This window comes from Alexandromys fortis, unplaced genomic scaffold (assembly GCF_014885135.2).
Source record: "Alexandromys fortis isolate MF-2015 unplaced genomic scaffold, M_Fortis_MF-2015_v1.1 scaffold_26, whole genome shotgun sequence".
Classification (NCBI taxonomy): domain Eukaryota; kingdom Metazoa; phylum Chordata; class Mammalia; order Rodentia; family Cricetidae; genus Alexandromys; species Alexandromys fortis.
This window is the reverse complement of record NW_026067894.1, coordinates 1433088-1450338: the sequence shown is the minus strand read 5'-3', so window position 1 is coordinate 1450338 and position 17251 is coordinate 1433088. Positions and strand designations below refer to the sequence as shown.

Here is a 17251-nt window from a genome sequence, read left to right as displayed (position 1 = left end):
GAGAGAGAGAGAGAGAGAGAGAGAGAGAGAGAGAGAGAGAGAGAGAGAGAGAGAGAGAGAGAGACTGAGAGGCTTTTGATGTGGCTCAGTTGGTGGAGCATTCACCCAGCATGCAAGAGGCCCTGGGTTCCATCCCCAGTAAGGAATGAACCAGGTGCGGTGGCCACACACCCACAGTCCAGTCCTCAGAAATGGAGGCAGGAGGATCAAACATTCAAGGTCATCCTCAGCTACATAGTGAGGTCCAGGCCTGAACCATGTGCGGCCTGTCTGTGCGGGAGAGTGGGGTTGATAACCATGGCTCCACGCTGTGTTAGAACAAGACATGAAAAGTCCCTTGTTTACCAGAACTGAGTCAGAGGCCTTGGGCTTAACATTAAAGAAATGGGAGGCAAATCTATCCCAGCTTTTGCACTTGATGGTGAGGAGGGCAGCTGGGGCTCTCCTCACAGGTAGCCTCCTCTGAGGAGCCCTTTCTGACCACTCTGGCTACGCCAGCCCCCTCTGAGGACTCATTTCCCGCGGTGTCTTCACGCTCATCTGAACTCACACATGAGTGAGAGGAAGCGGGGGTGAACGAACTTAGGTCCACCCCAGAAATTCTGTGACTAAGGAGCCTTCCTCTCTTCTACACAAGCCTGGGACAGCCACCCAGTGTGACAGGGACACCCCACACACAGGGTATGCATGCCCGTGTCGGTGAGGACCAAGGTGTGATGATTGACGCTGAATGCCAGCTTAGCAGGCTCCTAGATTCACCATGGGCACGGCTGTGAGGGAATTTCTGTCTTAGCTGAGGTGGGAAGACCCATGTTGAATTTGGGTGGCACTATTCCCCGGGCTGGGGTCCCCGGACTGAATAAAATGGAGTGAGCTGAGCACCAGCATCCGTCTCTCTCTGCTTCCTGATTGGGGTTAATGTGAGTGGCCGCCTCAGGCTCCTGCTGTGTGCCTACCCCACCATGGATGTGACGGCGGATGTCATGTAACCGGCCACCTCCCACTCAGGCCACCGTGCCTACCCCACCGTGGATGCGACTGTGAATGCCACATGACCGGCTGCCTCAGGCTCCCGCTTGCTGCCATCCCTTCCCTCCCTTCCATGATCGAATGTGTGCATCCCTCAAACTATGAGAAGGAAAATAAGTCGGGGGGGGGGGAACCTTCCTTTCTTCCTTGTCTGTGTCAAAGCGACGGGAAAAGGCACTAATACAATGGGCTATGGGTCCACCTGGCCAGTGTTCATGGCAACAAAATGTTGATACAGTGGTCACCACCCTACAGGTAACACTGGCACACAGGGACTGAGAAGCAAATCTAGGTCTTGAACGTGGCAGGCAGCAGCACCCACATGGGGACTTGGCTCTCCTATGTTCTATAGCTGTGCTCTTTGTACTAAGCCTGCAAGAACCAGAGTCCCAGTGCTGCTGTCACAGAGGCCTATTGCTATTGACCCAGCAATGCTAGCTCTGCCCCTAGAGATGCCCATGTGAGGGCACCTATGGCTCTGGGATCATGACAACTGAGCTGTTGGGACAGCAGCCTCCCTAAGTCCCACACCCCTCCTTGGTGGCAAACAGGAATCGAGGACCAGGCCCATGCTGCCCCTGCTTTGGATGCGTGAGCTGACCCCACCCTAGCCTCCAAGGCCAGCCCATAGCAGCTCCACAGTGCACCCTCCCCACTGCTCTCTGTTTGAAAACGCCAGAGGAGTCCTGGTCTGCTTGGAGGTAGGCCCAGACTCTACGGGAAGAGCCCAAGGATGTCCCTCCCTCCCAGCCTTGTCTCCCGGTCCCCAGGCTCCACAGTGGTCAGTGGTCAGCAATTTCAGCACGCAGCTCTGGATGTCCCTTGGCGTGGGCACTAGCTCTGCCTCCACCCTTCCTTCTCAACAGAGTCCCAGCCTCTGTCACAGTTGTCACATCCCTCTACCGCTGCAACTGTCTTCAGGCTGGGACAACTCAAGTTACGACCGACTGTCCACTTCGCGAGGGTGGGAAAGCAGAGACCAGTCTGCGATTCGGAGCTTTGATCTTTCCCTGGATGGCCGCTAGGAGGCACCATCTCTCTGGATGTTGCCTTTTGGGATCTTATCACATTTCCCAACACCCATCGGTGTGTGTGTGTGTGTGTGTGTGTGTGTGTGTGTGTGTGTCCATCAGGCGTGCTAGAACAAGCGTTCCACAGCCAAGCTGCATCTCACCTATTTATATACATGAGGCACACACACTTGATTAAGGAATGGGCTTTGTTTCCTGTGTTTCTGCCCAACCCAGGGCTAATGGAAATGACCTGACCATGTCAAAGGTCAACTGTGCTAAACTGCGATGTGTGGGAGGTCAGAGGTTAAATGCAGCTTCCCCTTCAGACGTTTTTCAACTCAAGATGAATACAGGAGGCACGATTCATTGTAACTGAAGAAGCAGGGTTGGGTTAGCTCTGCTCTTCCACGGACTTCTCTATTCCTGTGTGTGCAACTGCATGTGAGCCTGTGTGTGCACCCATGTGTGCGAGTGTATGCATGTGGGGGCAGGAGGTTCTCTGTAACATCAATACTGATGAGGGCCAAAACTTTCCCTCCACGCCCTTCCTACACAACCACGCACACAGAACCAGCCTTTCTACGGACCACACGCCAATAACCAGGGGCAGCCTGAACATAACCTTTCTCCTGGAGCCTGATTATGCATGGGTGTCTAACATATCCTGTCAATATGACTCCCTTTTGTGAAAGAAACGATGCCAGGCTGATGTGTGCAAGGAGGAACCACCCCCAAAAGTGGCCCAGTCCAAAGCCCAGCTGAGCCAGAGGAGTTGGAGTAAAACATAGGGGTGACCATGCCCTAAAAATCTGGACGCTTCCTTTAACACACAAAGGCTGGCTGGTTACCCTGAGGGTCCCTCCCCTGCCTGAAGGGCTCAGCATTGACTGTGTTTCCTAATGGGCCCAGAAGAGGCCCTTAACTCTCCAGACCCTGGAAACTGCCCCACAAAACCTAGCCTTGCCACGGAAAGTGGGAGTGGAAAAGCCAGAGTGTGAGAGACCCACCAGACATAGGACAACTTCAAGACAATGTGCACCAAAATACTCCATCCTTGCATCCTCCCTCTGAGGTCCTCCATCCCCTCTATGTTGGGGAAGCTGAAATGAAGACTCCATGCTACGGGGCATGTCACACAGCTTGCCCAGGCCACTGTGGGAAATGGGCTGCCCTGCCGCCTCTCAGTTAAGGCCCAATGGTAAATAAACAGGACACAACTTGAGATTCTGTCCCTGCCTTCAGGGAACTCACAACCAAACAGACCCTCCCCTGCTGGGCAGGAGATCCGTGGCACGCACCCACCCGACAGCCAGACAGGTGAACGCACGGCCCCAGCTCCTCCCTCCCTCCTTTCCCCTACACACCCACGGCCCATCAGGCCTTGGCGATTTATTACCATATATACTTTTAACGATCTGACCTTCTCCTTCCAGATGGCGCCTTTCTTGCGTGCCACTGGGAGCGTTAAAAGAAAATGGAGTCTAGGCTCCCCATCTGCCACCGCCATTGTTTGTGTCACAAACCAGAGCGGCTGTGGCCACTGAACACTGAAAGCCCACTTGGGGTAAAGTGACATTCAGGAGAGGCACCAACGGCACAGCCGTGATTCCAGCTGATGCTAAGCAGAGGCTTATTTAGGGCCGTGTTTGTCAGCGCTCCTGGAGCTTAGGAGCCATTGTGGGCTAAAAGCCCACCCCACCCCCACACCCACACCCCCCCGGGAACCATCTCCTCCAGTCTGCTAGATGTACCCTAGGCACAACCTAACCCAGCCGTCAACTCACTGCGTGACAATGAACCTGTTGCCTCATCTAGAAATAGGGACAGAATCCCAGTCATCTGGAGTTGTTGGGGAGCCTATAAAGAACACATACAAGGCCTAGGATATACCAGGCCCTGGAGAAATGGTGGCCATCTCTAGCCACCATCCTTCCTTTGAACACTACGGCGAGGGGCCAAGCCACCTCTAGCCTGCTCGGTGCTCGGCTTCCAGGGGGAGGTCTTCACCACCGTGGACCCACTGCCCACTCAGTTTCCAGAACCACAGCCATCTTCAAGACCCTGTCACAGGCCCCCAATTAGTCATGGTCACAGTGGCCAACTCGGGAGTCCTTCCTCTAAGCCACCCACTGTGAGAGATGCCGATGCCATCCAGGGAAGCCAGCTGAAGGCCACAACTTCCCAGCTGCGATGTAGGGTCTTGTCCCCCATCCCAAAAACAAGGCCACCATATCCAGAGAGCTTGGGAAAGCGGTTCTCAACCTGTGGGTCATGACCCCTCTTGGGAGGGCTGAAGGACCCTTTCCCAGGGGTCACCTAAGACCATCAGAAAACAAAGATATTTACATTACAGTAGCAAAATCACAGTTATGAACCAGCAACAAAAATGGTTTTATGGTTGCAGGGGTCACCATAACATGAGAACTATATTAAAGGGTCACAGCGTTAGGAAGGTTGAGAACCACTGGCTTGGGGATCCCAGCCCTGGGGTGGTTTGCAGGGTTGATGGACATTAGGCTTAGGACACAGTCCAAGGCTTCCCAGGCCATGCTCAGGAGGAGATAGGCATCAGTGATGGGTAGCTGCCAAGACGGTGTTGGGAGATCAGACCAAAAATGAGAGGCAGGGAGGCCGCCAGGTTGCATGCAGACCCCTGGCCCAAACCTCTGATGCTCCTGTGAGTGTGGGCGTGGGGAGGGCCTGTCACACCCAGACCCTCTCTGGAGAGCTGTCAGTGGGAGAGGCTCTGGGGCCTGGGAATATGAAGACCAGAAGAGTAGAGCTTTGAGAGCTGGGGTGCAGGACCCCGAGAGCCCCAACCTTCCCTTCCTTCTCTGGAGCCTTCTGTGGGCACCATCTACCAAGTCTTTATGAATGGAGGCTAACAGCTACGATGCATAGGAAGAGACTGTGACCCAGCTCTGCGCCCAGATGCAGGGTTGCCCCCACACCCCAAGCCCTATCACCAGAACCTAAAGCACCTGCATGGTCCCTACTCTATGATTCCCCCAAAGCTGGAAGTTAAACAGTTTGCAGAACAACCCAGCCAGAAGCCTTGGACTATGAACCTAACAAGGCCATCTGGCCCCAAGTCACATGTGTAAGACCTGTCCCTAGCCACCTTCTGAACCTTCTAGGGCACCTGAGACCCTACAAACAATGATCAAAGGCCCTTAGAGATCTAGTCTGGTCATGGATGGGAAAACTGGGGCTCAGGGAGAAGGTTGCCTTTCCCAGGACCACAGTGTAATGCTAAATCAAAGTCTCTCCCGTCCCTCTCCCTTCTCAGTCTTCAGATTACCATCCTGGCACACTGTACGCAGAAGAAAATTAAATATGGTACAGGAGCGCCACATCTTTAACATGGTTCTGTTCCCTACACACCTATACACACACACACACACACACACACACACACACACACACACGACACTAAGATGAAAAACAAAATGCAGCGAAATGAAAAGAAACCACTCAAGCCCCCAGGAGACCCAGGCATTCAGATGTAATTTCAAATGACTGCCCTACTGAGGTTGCCAGAGTGAAGCTGTGTGAAGATATGGCGGTCTACAGGCTGCCCAGGCACCTGCTTCAGTCAGCGCCAGGCCCAGCACACCAGCCCAGCTCTGCAGAGCATCCAGGTTCAAACAGGAAGTCCATTTTCCTGGAAAGCCTAGCCCAGGAGCCTGGACCTGTGTCCTAGGTAGTCAGGAAGCTGACCTGGGAGGATGGTGAGTTCAAAGCCTGCCTGGGTCACAGAGTAAATTCAGCTCAAGGAGGCCTGGCTCCAAGTGGAAGGAGGAGTACCGAGGGCATTACTCAGGACAAAAGCCTCCCTAGAATGTGTGACACCCTAGTTCCCTCCTGGCAGCAGAAGGAGAGGAAGAGGGTTAGGGGAAGATAGGAGGCCCCTAGGGAGGAGGGGACAAAAAGGCAGGAGCCGGGAGGCAGGGGAAGTGGGAGAGGGCAGAAGGACAGACGGGCAGGGAGGTTGGGAGGGAAGAAGGGCTCACCCTGGGTCTGCCCAACATTGAAGTCATGTATAATAGGGAATCAGTGTGTGCCCGCCTCCAAGGCCCAGTAGAGGGACCCCCTCATTCCTTCCAAGGGTCAAATCACATGGTAAAGCTCTCAAAGCCTTCCCTCCACCCTCTGTGGAAAAAGCCGAGTTCTAAGCTACACCAGGCCTAGCCTAGGACACTGACCAAGCTGGGACAGCTCTTCCAGAGCCACACCCCCTCCCCGCCCCATCCCCCTCCGCACCTGCTCCTTCAAGGCCCTGTGCACAGCAGCAGAATGGCTCACTTAGATGGAAACCCAACTGCGACATCCCTGGTGCAGCCCTCACATTCAGTGACAGCTACATGGCCCCACTTCACCATCCAGCACCTCACTTAATGTCCACCTGTCCATCTCAAATTGAAGTAGAAGGCCTTCTGAGTTTTGTCAGAGAATGGCTCAGTCCATAAGGTACCTGCCTTACAAGCACAAGTTCCATTCTCAGATGACACATTAAAAAAAAAAAAAAGCCAGGGGGCTGGAGAGATGGCTCAGAGGTTAAGAGCACTGGCTGCTCTTCCAGAGGTCCTGAGTTCAATATCCAGCAACCACATGGTGGCTCACAACCATCTGTACTGAGATCTGACGCCCTGCTCTGGCGTGCGGGCATACATCGAGGCAGAATGTTGTATACATAATAAATAAATAAATTTTAAAAGAAAGAAAGAAAGAAAGAAAGAAAGGAAGAAAGAAAGAAAGAAAGAAAGAAAGAAAGAAAGAAAGAAAAGCCAGCTGGTGGTGGCAGCGCATGCCTTTATAAAATCCCAGCATTTGGGAGGCAGAGACAGACGGATCTCTGTGAGTTCGAGGCCAGCCTGGTCTACAAAGTGAGCTCCAGGACAGGGTCCAAAGCTACAAAGAAACCTTGTCTTGAAAAACCAAAAGAAAAAGAAAGAACAACAACAACAACAAAGCTGGGAAACCCAGGTGTAGTGGCACACACCTTTCATCCCAGCACATGGGAAGCAGAGGCAGGTGGATCTTTGTAACTTCAAGGCCAGCCTGGTCTCCATAGTGAGGGAGTTCCAGCTACATGGGGAGACCCTGCCTCGAAACAAACAAGTTGGGAACGGTTGCCTGTGCTTGCAATTGCAGCGTTTAAGTGAAAGAGGCAGAGATCCCTCAGGCTTGCTGGCTGTCCAGTCTAGCTCAGTTAATGAGCCCCAGAAAAAAAAAGTGGGGAGTTGGTGAGGTGGCTCAGTGATTAAGAGCACTGCCCACTTTCCCAGAGGACCCAGGTTCGGTTCTCAGCACCCACATGATGGCTCACAACCATCTGTGACTTCAGTTCCCGGTGATCTGATGCCTTTTTCTGGCCTCTGAGGACCCTGCATGCATGTGGTGCATAGACATAAAACCCACACATAAGATAAATATTAAAAAGCACATTTATACACAGTAAAGATAAATGATGTGAGAGTCCTGTGTATGCTGTGGATATTATTTACTATCACTGATTAATAAGGAAGCTGCTTTGGCCTATGTTAGGGCAGAATATAGCTGGGAAAACTAAATTCAGGGAAAAAGAAGGCGGAGCCAAAGAGATGCCATGCTGCTGCCGACGCCAAAACCTTAACAGTAAGGCACAGCCTTGTGGCAATACATAGATTAATAGAGACAGGTTAATTTAAGATATAAGAGCTAGCTAGGAATATGCCTGAGCCATTGACCAAGCAGTGTTGCAATTAATATAGTTTTTATGTGATTATTCGGGTCTGGGCAGTCAGGAAGTGAAGGTGCAGTCTCTGTTTGCAGGTAACGAAACAATCCCAGTATCAGCTGGCTGTCTATCATACAGCACTTCTGACTGACCAAGATGCCAAGTAGCAAAACCAACAGGAATGTGGCAGGGATAGGACAGAGGGACAGGGAGATGGCCTGGGCTCCCGGGAGCACAATGCCCAGTGTCTGCATCCTACATCTACCCCTTTCTGCTGTGTGACTTCACAAAATTCACTGCACCTCTCTGGGCCTGAGTCCTCAATGACTAAAAAAGAAAGTTCTTAACAGCCCTAGCTCAGGGAGCTTGTGAACAATGGTGTAGACATATGTGGAAGTTTGCAAGTATCTGCTACCCCGGCAGCATTCTATAGTCTCCCACTGACTTCTCTGTATCAGTACTAATGGGTGCATAGGCAGAAACGGTCATATAGAGGTTTCCGGTTTATTATTTGTTTATATGAGTTTTTTAAGCTCCGGGTCTCCTGTAACCCAAACCCACCCCAGCTTTGCCCTGCAGCTAAAACTAGCCTTGAACCCCAAATCCTCCTGCCTCAGCCTCCCAAGTGCTAGGATTATTGCATATGCCACCATGCTGGGCACTAAGGAGGCCTTCGGCTAAGATCAGCTGAGTCCAGCCTGCTATTTGTTTTCCTGTACAGCTGGTTAGTAGGCAGGCTGCCGTCACCTTGTGCACCAGGAAGACTCAGCCCTCACTCCCTAGGCATTGCCTCCCTCGCTGGGGCCCTGGTAGCTGCTAATTCACTCTGTGTCAGGTCTGAGGGAGGCTGAGAGAGAAAGAGACTGCTCCAAGGTTCAGAGCTGAGCTCCAGGCATTTCTGCATGGTTTCACTCCCTCCCACCGGGAAATGCCCCTGCCTCACTGACCACCGTGGGCTCACACGCTCAACCTCCCTCCCTACACCTGCCCTGGGCTGTACTCACGGAGTCCAATCTTCGCCAGGTGCAGCCTGTTGACCCAGGAAATCTTGCTCAGGGGGTTCGGTGTGATGAAGACCACCATGAAGCTGATGGGGCGGCCAGACCTGCGGAGGGCAAGATGAGACAGGACCCCATGGGTGCCTGGGAGAGAGGCTCAGATCCCCGGTAGGCCTCGGAAGGCCTTGGTTCACCTTGGCTCTTTTTCGATCCCTGTTCCTGGAGGCCTGTGGCCAGCACCTTGGGGAGACCTCCTTCCACTCTCTGTGATGGGCAGGGGCACCTGGCTAGAGGAGCTAAGCCATTCTTGGTAGCCCAGTCCCAGACCTCCAACAGCCCTGGCTTTATGCCCAGCTAAGGTCCTGGCATCACCACCTGCCAGCATTCCACAGAGGGGGAAAGGACCTCACGCTGTCTCTCTCCAGCACCTGGCACAGGGCAGTCACTCTGTGAGATGGTTGTAGAAGGGACAAATGCAGTAAGGAAAAGAGGAAGGAAGAAGGAAAGAAAGGAAGATAGAAGGAAGATGGGAGAGAGGAAGGGACAGAGGGATGGAGGGAAGGAGGGGGGAGGGGACTGTCCATGGGAGAGAGGAAGGGACAGAGGGATGGAGGGAAGGAGGGGGGAGGGGACTGTCCATGGGAAAGAGGAAGGGACAGAGGGATGGAGGGAAGGAGGGGGGAGGGGACTGTCCATGGGAGAGAGGGAGGGAGGGAGATAAGGAGGAAGGGAGGGAGGGAAGGAAGTGTCCGCGGAAGAGAGGGATAGATAAGATGGTAGGAGGTGGCCTTGGAGCAGCTGGGACCCCTATAGAGTCCTGTAAGTGACGCAGGCACCCAGGGAGGTGGGCATAGCTGTGTCTCTCACTCTAGGGTGCCTGAGAGAGAGAGAGGACAGGAGCAGAGATGGGGACAACCTGGACTGAAGCCCAAACTGCATTCTCCCACACTCGACATGAGGACCCTGCTCTCTCCTCCTGCGTCTCTGCACCCTGTTACCATGTCACTATCGTCCCCTGCCCAGAGGCCCACACCCGAGCAGCAGCACTTCCCTGCCCAGAACCCCCTCTGCAGGGACCCCACCTCCTTTCCCAAGCAAAGCCCCTGTTCTGAGCCTGGCCCTGGCCCTCTGACCTCAATTCCTGGTTTGTAAAGTGAGGCCACTGAGGCACACCCTACGGAGCTGGAGGAAGGCCAGCTCTCACTGCCCCAGTTCCTCGCTACCTCGTACCCGCTTCTACACAGAGAGAGAGGGCCCCCGCAGCTCCTGTGGAGGATCTTGTGAGCAGAGGACCTTCAACTGGGGAGGCTGGGTCTGTGAAGAGGATCTGGGGCCATTGAGTAAGGTGAGGAAGAAGGGTGTGATGCAGTGGACTAACTGGAGACTAAGAGTCTGAGTTTGCCAGCAGAGAACCAAGCTGACCCAGGGTGTCAGCAACATGTTCATCCATTCATGCATTCATTCCTGAGTTCCTGCTGTGTGCCAGGTGCTGGCTGGGGCACGGTCCACAGGGGTGTGTACTCTCTCCTCACGGCAGTCCTGCCCCAGGCTCTCTCTCTCTCTCTCTGAGCACCCCCTTCCCTCCCAGACGCCCCCTCACTTGTCAGGCTTCCCGGGCAGCAGTAGCCTCAGGCGGCACTTGTTGGCCGAGTGGATCTCCTCCTCCTTCACCCGCATCAGCCTCTGCAGGGCCAAGCACCAGTCCTGGGCCACAGTCATGTTCAGGTTCTAGTGTTGGGGAGGAAAGGGGTCACCACCGTCTCCTGGCTCGCTCCAAACCACACAAGTCCTAACACAGTGACAGCACCCAGGGAAGGGGCTAGTCTAGCCACAGAGGAGGCAATCCCACCTATACTCAGGACTTCCTAGCCCTGGATGAGAGCCCACCCAGCTGCCGCTTCCTTCAAGAGGGACGCCCTCCTGACCAGAGGCTTTGCAACCTGGGGCAGAGGTCAGGGAGGATCTGTAAGACCTCCAACTATATCGCACAAAGCCAGACGTGTGCAAAGGCTTCTGGGAGAGTCAGGGGGTTCCCAGCCTTTACCACGGCTCCCTGCTCACAGCCAGGGTGCACTGGAGTACCATGCAGGGATGCCACGCCCACCTGGTAAGTGCCATGCAGGGTACTGACAAGCAGGGTGATCTGCTCCACCACTGCCAAGTCCTTCTGCAGGTCCTGTAGCTCCTGGAAGAGGCGCGGCGGGCCCAGGTACACCTTGTCTGGTAGAGAAGACACCGGACTCAGCCTTGGGGCTGGGGGAGGTAAGCATCTGCCGACAGGGAAAAGTAAGCCATGTCCATAGAGAAGAGGCACTGGGAATGCTGGAGGAGATTTGACCAGGGAGAGAGGTCCCAGCAGAAGGAAGGTGTCGCACATGGAATGGTGCCACAGTCGTACAGAGGCTCACAAGGGCCAAAAGACTAAACCAGCCATGCTTGGAAAAACTGAGGTGCCTACTCCAAGCCAGAATGTGATGGGTACGGCCAAGCCAGGGAAGAGCATGTGCAAAGGTACCGAGGTTAACAGCAGCCCATGAGCAGCAAACTGTTCAATGACATATAGGGGACCTGCTATGCAGTGCAGGCAGGGTCCCCGCTCCTTTGGGTCTTGGGACCCAGGGGGATGGGCAGAGAGGAGGGGAGGGAAGGGCATTAATCATTTGGTAGAAAATGCTTGGGAGAAAGGTACCAGTGTGACGAGCCCGTGGTGGGGACTGAGAGGGCCTAGAGCCCTGATGGTGACACAAACAGAGGAGACACGGTGGGCAGAGGCGTCCTTGAGTGCCACCTCGGGAACAGGGTGGCACGCACTAAGTCATGGTTTCTCGGGCTATGTAAGGAGGCTGAGGCCTCTTTCTGGGTCACAGCTGCACATCCCAGGCCCCCGAGATATTGTGACTTTGATGTCACATTCTGCTGTATGGGGTCAGGGCTTTAGAGGAGAACACGGAACGGCAGCGATGCACTAACAGGTATAAAATGCCCAAAGGATGGACGCTGGTGGGAAGATGGAGCCCCACATGAGCAGCCCTGTAGGATGTGGGCTGGGGAAGGGGTGGGGACCCACTCATGGGAAAATATGCTGCATCTATCCTGTGAGCAGTTTGGGTTCAACAAAACAAAATGTCACCTGTTGCAACAAATTAATACTGCAGATGGGAATTTTATTTGCTGTCCGATAGTGTTATTTTTATCCAGTTTGCGTTTTGTTTGGGTTTTACTGTTGTTCAAGGTCTAAAAGAGCATGCGTTAAATGCAAGGAGCTTTCTGTGTATCCATATTTGCATCACAATATTAATAAAAAAACAATCTACAGCCAACCAAGAACTACAGAGCCTCTCTCCTTTCAAGGGGGTCAAGCTTAAAGAACATGGCTGCAGAGGGACAGAGTGGGGGACACAGGGGTTTCCATAGCAACAGACTGGGGTGGCCAAGAAGAAGGGAGTCGAATGGGGTTGAAGGTACCCAAGAGGGGCTACCCACCTCTCCCGCCTCACTCACAGATCAGGAAGGGGACACTGGTGTGGCCTCAGAGGGCCAGAACAGCTGTCGCAATCATGCCTCAAAATTTCCAGAGTTTCGGGGGCCAGTGAGGCAAGCGCCCAGGCGGGGCTGTGGGCAGAGCGGTGGTGGGGAGGGGAAGCGAAACTCAAGTGCCTCGCACTGTATGCAGGACTCTGCTCTGCCAGGCCTGCGGTTTAGTGTCCCAGGGCCCAAGGCCCTGGCTGAAACCAAAGTTCCATGCAACCAACTGTCAGTCATGATGAATGCTGCCAACTTCACAGGATCTAGAATCGTCTAGGAGACACCCCTCTGAGCTTTGTGAGGAGATTACGTTAACTGAAGTGGGTAGACCCATTCTGATTGAATGTGGGCAGTACTGCCCCAAAGGCTGGGGCCCTGGGCCAAATAGGAGAAAGCAAACCCAGCACCAACTCCACCTCTCTTTGCTCCCGAACTATGAATGCGATGTGACCAGTTGCAGAACACACCTACCATCATGCCCTCCCCACCGTGAGGAATGGGGCAACCTCAAAAAACTCAGCCTGAGACCTAGAGAGTCCATGATGGGGCTCTGGCCCAAGCTCAGGCCATCAGAGAGACTGGCATGGGACAGGAGGAAGGGCAGGCATCCTTAATTCAAACAGCAAGAAAGGCACGGACTGGGGAAGACCCTACAGACAAAGGTGGTACACCCCCTTGCCAAGACCCAGAGAGGCTACGGAGCCACATCAGAGGAGCACACGGGTCTCTAGACATAGTGCATCAGAGCAGTGAGGTGGTAGTACCGTACTACAAACATATACTCCATCTGAAATAAACTCGGGGGAAGGTACAGGGGGACTCAGGGGACAAAGGAGAAAAGCAGTCAGAGGCCACTGCAGGACAGATGCACAGTGGTGGTGGACCAGTGTGCAGGCAGAGAACAGATAGGGAGATGCGACCAGGCAGGAGGCTCTGGCTTCTAAGTTGTTCCCGTCTTCCAAGAGTCTGAGAACTTGGGTTAGTATGGGGAGACATGGGCCCAGGAAAGGACAGACAGACAGACCTGAGTTCCCTAGCACCCCTGGAGATCAGGGGGTAAGAGGAGTATCTCTAGTCCCTCAACCTACCAGGAGGCACAGTGGGAACAAACAGAAGGTCCCCGTCCAAGGTCCCACAGGAGGCAATTAACTGTCAATTCACACCTGGCCCCTGTCGCTATGTGAGCTGGGCATGAGGGACCCTAGCACCGGGTGGGGAACGTGTGTAGGGTGTGCAGCAGCAATGAGACCACAGGGACATGCCTGTGCCCGTGAAGCCACAGATCTGCACTGAGGTACAACAGCAAGACCCTCCAGGCCCAGCCCCCACCAGCTTATGGGCCCTGGCAGGTTACATGCTTAGCATGCGAGGGGCAGGCCCAGCCCCCGCCAGCTTATGGTCCCTGGCCCAGGTTACATGCTTAGCATGCGAGGGGCAGCAGCCAGGCAGTACTCACTCTGGGCCTGCCCTGCAGCCGTGGCCTTCTTGGCACCTGCATGCTGGATGAGCAGATTGTCCTTGTCGTAGGCCCCGCCATCCTGACCCACCTCCACGACCTGCACCTGGGGCAGCGCTGTGTTCCACTTCACCACATACTTGGGCCCCAGAGGCACCAGGCTGCTGATCTCTAGCTGGCCCCTGCAGGATGGAAGAAGAGCACTGGAGAACCTGCAGCAGCCCAGCCCAGAGGCAAATAGAGCTCCAGCTCCCAGCACCTCAGCTTAGCCAGGCTCCAGACAGCCCAAGCAATGAGACCTCAGGCCCAATCCAAGCCAGGCCACGCAGTGCAGGGAACCCACACCAAGGCATTGCACCAGGGTACCCAGGCCCAGAACCAGCATCACATGCCTGAGTCCCCGAGCCACAAGCTACCTACCTGTGGTTGGAGGGCCTGGGGAAAAGACAAGAAGGTTAGATGTTATTGGATGGCTCGTTCTTGTGAGGCTGAGGACTCTGGGGACAAGCCACCAGCCTAGGCAGCCGGCATGGGGACAGTTTAGGTCAGGTGTACACAGAGGAGAACCATACAGAAAGCCTCCCTGGGGCTTTCTCAGATAGCCAGCCATCTCTTGGACTCTGCCGGCCACCACCCCAGTGGTTTCAGGCTTTCAGGAGACTGCTACTCAGCAAAGTTCAGTGACTCAGCCAAATTTGCAAACTAGTGTCCCCAAACTTGAATGCTAGCACCCCATTCTTCACACATGCTCAACGCTGAACAACGCAGGACTGAGAAGGGTGGCGGTGTGGTCCTGGCCCTGTTGCATGTCTGGACATAGTGGGACTTCAGATTCATAGTACCTGGGATTGGCGAGATGGCTCAGTGGATGAATATACTTGCTACCAGGCCTGGTGACCTGAGTTTGATCCCCATAATCCAGACAGTGGGAAGAGTGAAAACTTGAAAACTAACTCCCAAAGTTGTACTCTGGCTGTTCTCTCTCTCTCTCTCTCTCTCTCTCTCTCTCTCTCTCTCTCTCTCTCACACACACACACACACACACACACAAACACACATTAGAGATGAATGAATGAACAAGTGGGTGAGTGAACACCCACATCATCTGTGACAGAGGCTTCCTTGCCAAGTCTCCCACCAGGCTGGAAGCAGGGAACGAGCACAGAGAAGGCTCCATATATAGCTGATGGGCGAGCAGATGGAAGGACAAGATGACAGTGGGCGGATGAGCCTGGCAGCCCTGCTTACTACCCTCCCAGGACCCGTGATCTATACCCACAAGGCTTCCCAAATCCATTCTGTGACCATGAACAGAAATGTACAAGCCGATGCTGGATGCAGAGTATAAATAAAACTCTGGGCGCACACACACATGTACACACGTGCACGCAAACACGCACAGACACACACATGCACACGAACACACACACAGATGCATGCACGCAAATGCACACACATGCACACACACACACACACACACGACACTGTGAGTGCCCAAGCTTGGAGGTGGGAGAGCTGGCCTGGGTTGACAGTCATTGGCCACTTCCTGGCCTGCCTCTAACTAACAACTGGACCAGGCTATATCCCAGGCTCTTAAAGTATCAGGTTTTGAAAGCAGAGATTCTCCCAGGATCCTGCTGAAAAGGTCAGAGCATGAATTCTAAGAGTGCAACAAAGAATAGTCTCCACCCCTTACACCTACAGGGCCACACAAGGGACACCTGTGAGCGCCCCTGCTGGGTAAGGGAGAGGATGCAGAGCATAGGTCCCAGCTCCTAGCTCTCACAGCCTGAGGCAATGTGGCCCCATATGTTACATCACCCAAACAGTCAAGTGAGCCAGAGGTCTTGACATTTCTGTGGACTCCTGTGCCAGCCAAACGTGAGGTTCCAGCAGCTCAACACAGCCACAGGCCACGTTCCTTCCACTAGCCCAGTTCCTGCTCTCTGACTAAGCCCACAGCCCAGTTCTGGGTGTTTCTATAGCCTCTCACGGGATGGGAACCATGTTCCTAGAGGCAGAAACTGCCCTGGGCTCTGAGGGAGGAGGGGTACAAGCAGGAACCCACAGGAACTCTATGTGGGCTAAAACATCAGGGATCTGGGGTAGACGCAAGGAAAACCCTCTTCAATTCCAAGGTTGCAGGCTCATCCTCTAAGAGGGGAGTTTATAGCACACGGACTTATTAAGAGCAGAATCTGTAGTACACAGACCTTCCAATAACGGAGTCTATAGAACACGGACCTACTAAGAGTGTAGTCTATAGCACATCGACCTACTAAGAGTGGAGTCTGTAGGACAGAGACTTCCGAAGATCAGAGTCTTAGCACACAAACCTACTAAGAGCTGAGTCTGTAGCACATGGACCTACTAAGAGCAGAGTCTATAGCACATGGACCTACTAAGAGCAGAGTCTATAGCACATGGACCTACTAAGAGCTGAGTCTGTAGCACACAGACCTACTAAGAGCAGGATCTATGGCACACAGCCCTGGGCTGAGAATGACAAGGAGTCTGGGGTCAGAGGATGCCCCCTGACTAGTCCAAATCAATTAGGGGCCAAGGAGAAAGCCGGGCGTGAGGGAGGTGAGAGGAAGGCGAAGTATCTGATACCTCATCAGGGCAGGGGCTGGGGAGAGAGTAGACCACAAAGGTCCCCTGGAAAGGGGTGGCTCTTACTTGAAGTTGATGTTGGCACAGACCAGCATGTCATTGAGAAGGAAGACCCTGCGCTCCTTGGACTTGATCAGCTGCCCACGGTCTCCGTACACGGTCTCCGTCAGAGTCTCACACAGAAGCAGCTGCCGCTGGCCAGAGGTTAACAGCTGGAGAAGGAAGGGTCAGAGAAGGTCAATACCCGTGTCACAATCTCAAATGCCAGCTGGGGTGGGGGCGGGGCCATGAGGTCCAGGCCAGTCTGGACCATGCAGTGAGACCTCTCAGAAACAGCAGAAGGCCTGGGAAGTGGCTCAACTGGCGGAGTGCTTGCCTTGAATGCACAAAGTCCTGGGTTCCGATCCCAGTGCCACATAAAGCAAGAGCGATGGCACACACCATAATCCCAGCCCTTGGGAGGTGAAGGCAGGCAGAGCACAAGTTCAAGGTGAGCCCCAGCTACTTAGGGACTCTGAGGATGGCCGGGGCTAGAGATTCTGTACACAAAGAGAAGCAAAGGGGGCAACTGGGAGAGGAAAAGGATGACCCAGAGTCAGCACCTGTCGGGAGATAGCAAAATACCCCAGACAGAGCAGGCCAGGACACACATTGGGTTCTCTGCTTCAGGGAGACTCTGAGAGCCTGATGAGCCACCCTTGCCAGAGCAGAGCTCAGCAGCCTGTTTTTTGGGTGAGCTGGCTTCTGCCATCAACCCCATATATTATGATCCCATAACCACCTTCACCAAAAATACAGGTTCAAAAGTGACCAACACCATCTCTGAGCAGCTCCTATGCTCCCCAGCCGGGCAGTCACAGGACACTTCAGTCAGAACCTCGGTTTCCTCAGAACCTCC

The 17251-nt window shown here is 54.0% G+C and overlaps 1 protein-coding gene across 1 annotated transcript in view; it reads right to left on the bottom strand.

The window, feature by feature from the left end:
• The window catches only part of Arhgef10l (Rho guanine nucleotide exchange factor 10 like), a 92579-nt gene that overhangs the window by 35708 nt on the left and 39620 nt on the right, over positions 1–17251 (bottom strand). The window contains exons 16-21 of the mRNA XM_050152378.1: positions 16420–16565; positions 14161–14175; positions 13741–13922; positions 10864–10979; positions 10360–10487; positions 8746–8866 (exon numbers count right to left, since the gene is read on the bottom strand). Of these exons, the coding sequence (XP_050008335.1) occupies positions 8746–8866; positions 10360–10487; positions 10864–10979; positions 13741–13922; positions 14161–14175; positions 16420–16565 (708 nt within the window). The remainder of the gene's footprint in view (positions 1–8745; positions 8867–10359; positions 10488–10863; positions 10980–13740; positions 13923–14160; positions 14176–16419; positions 16566–17251) is intronic.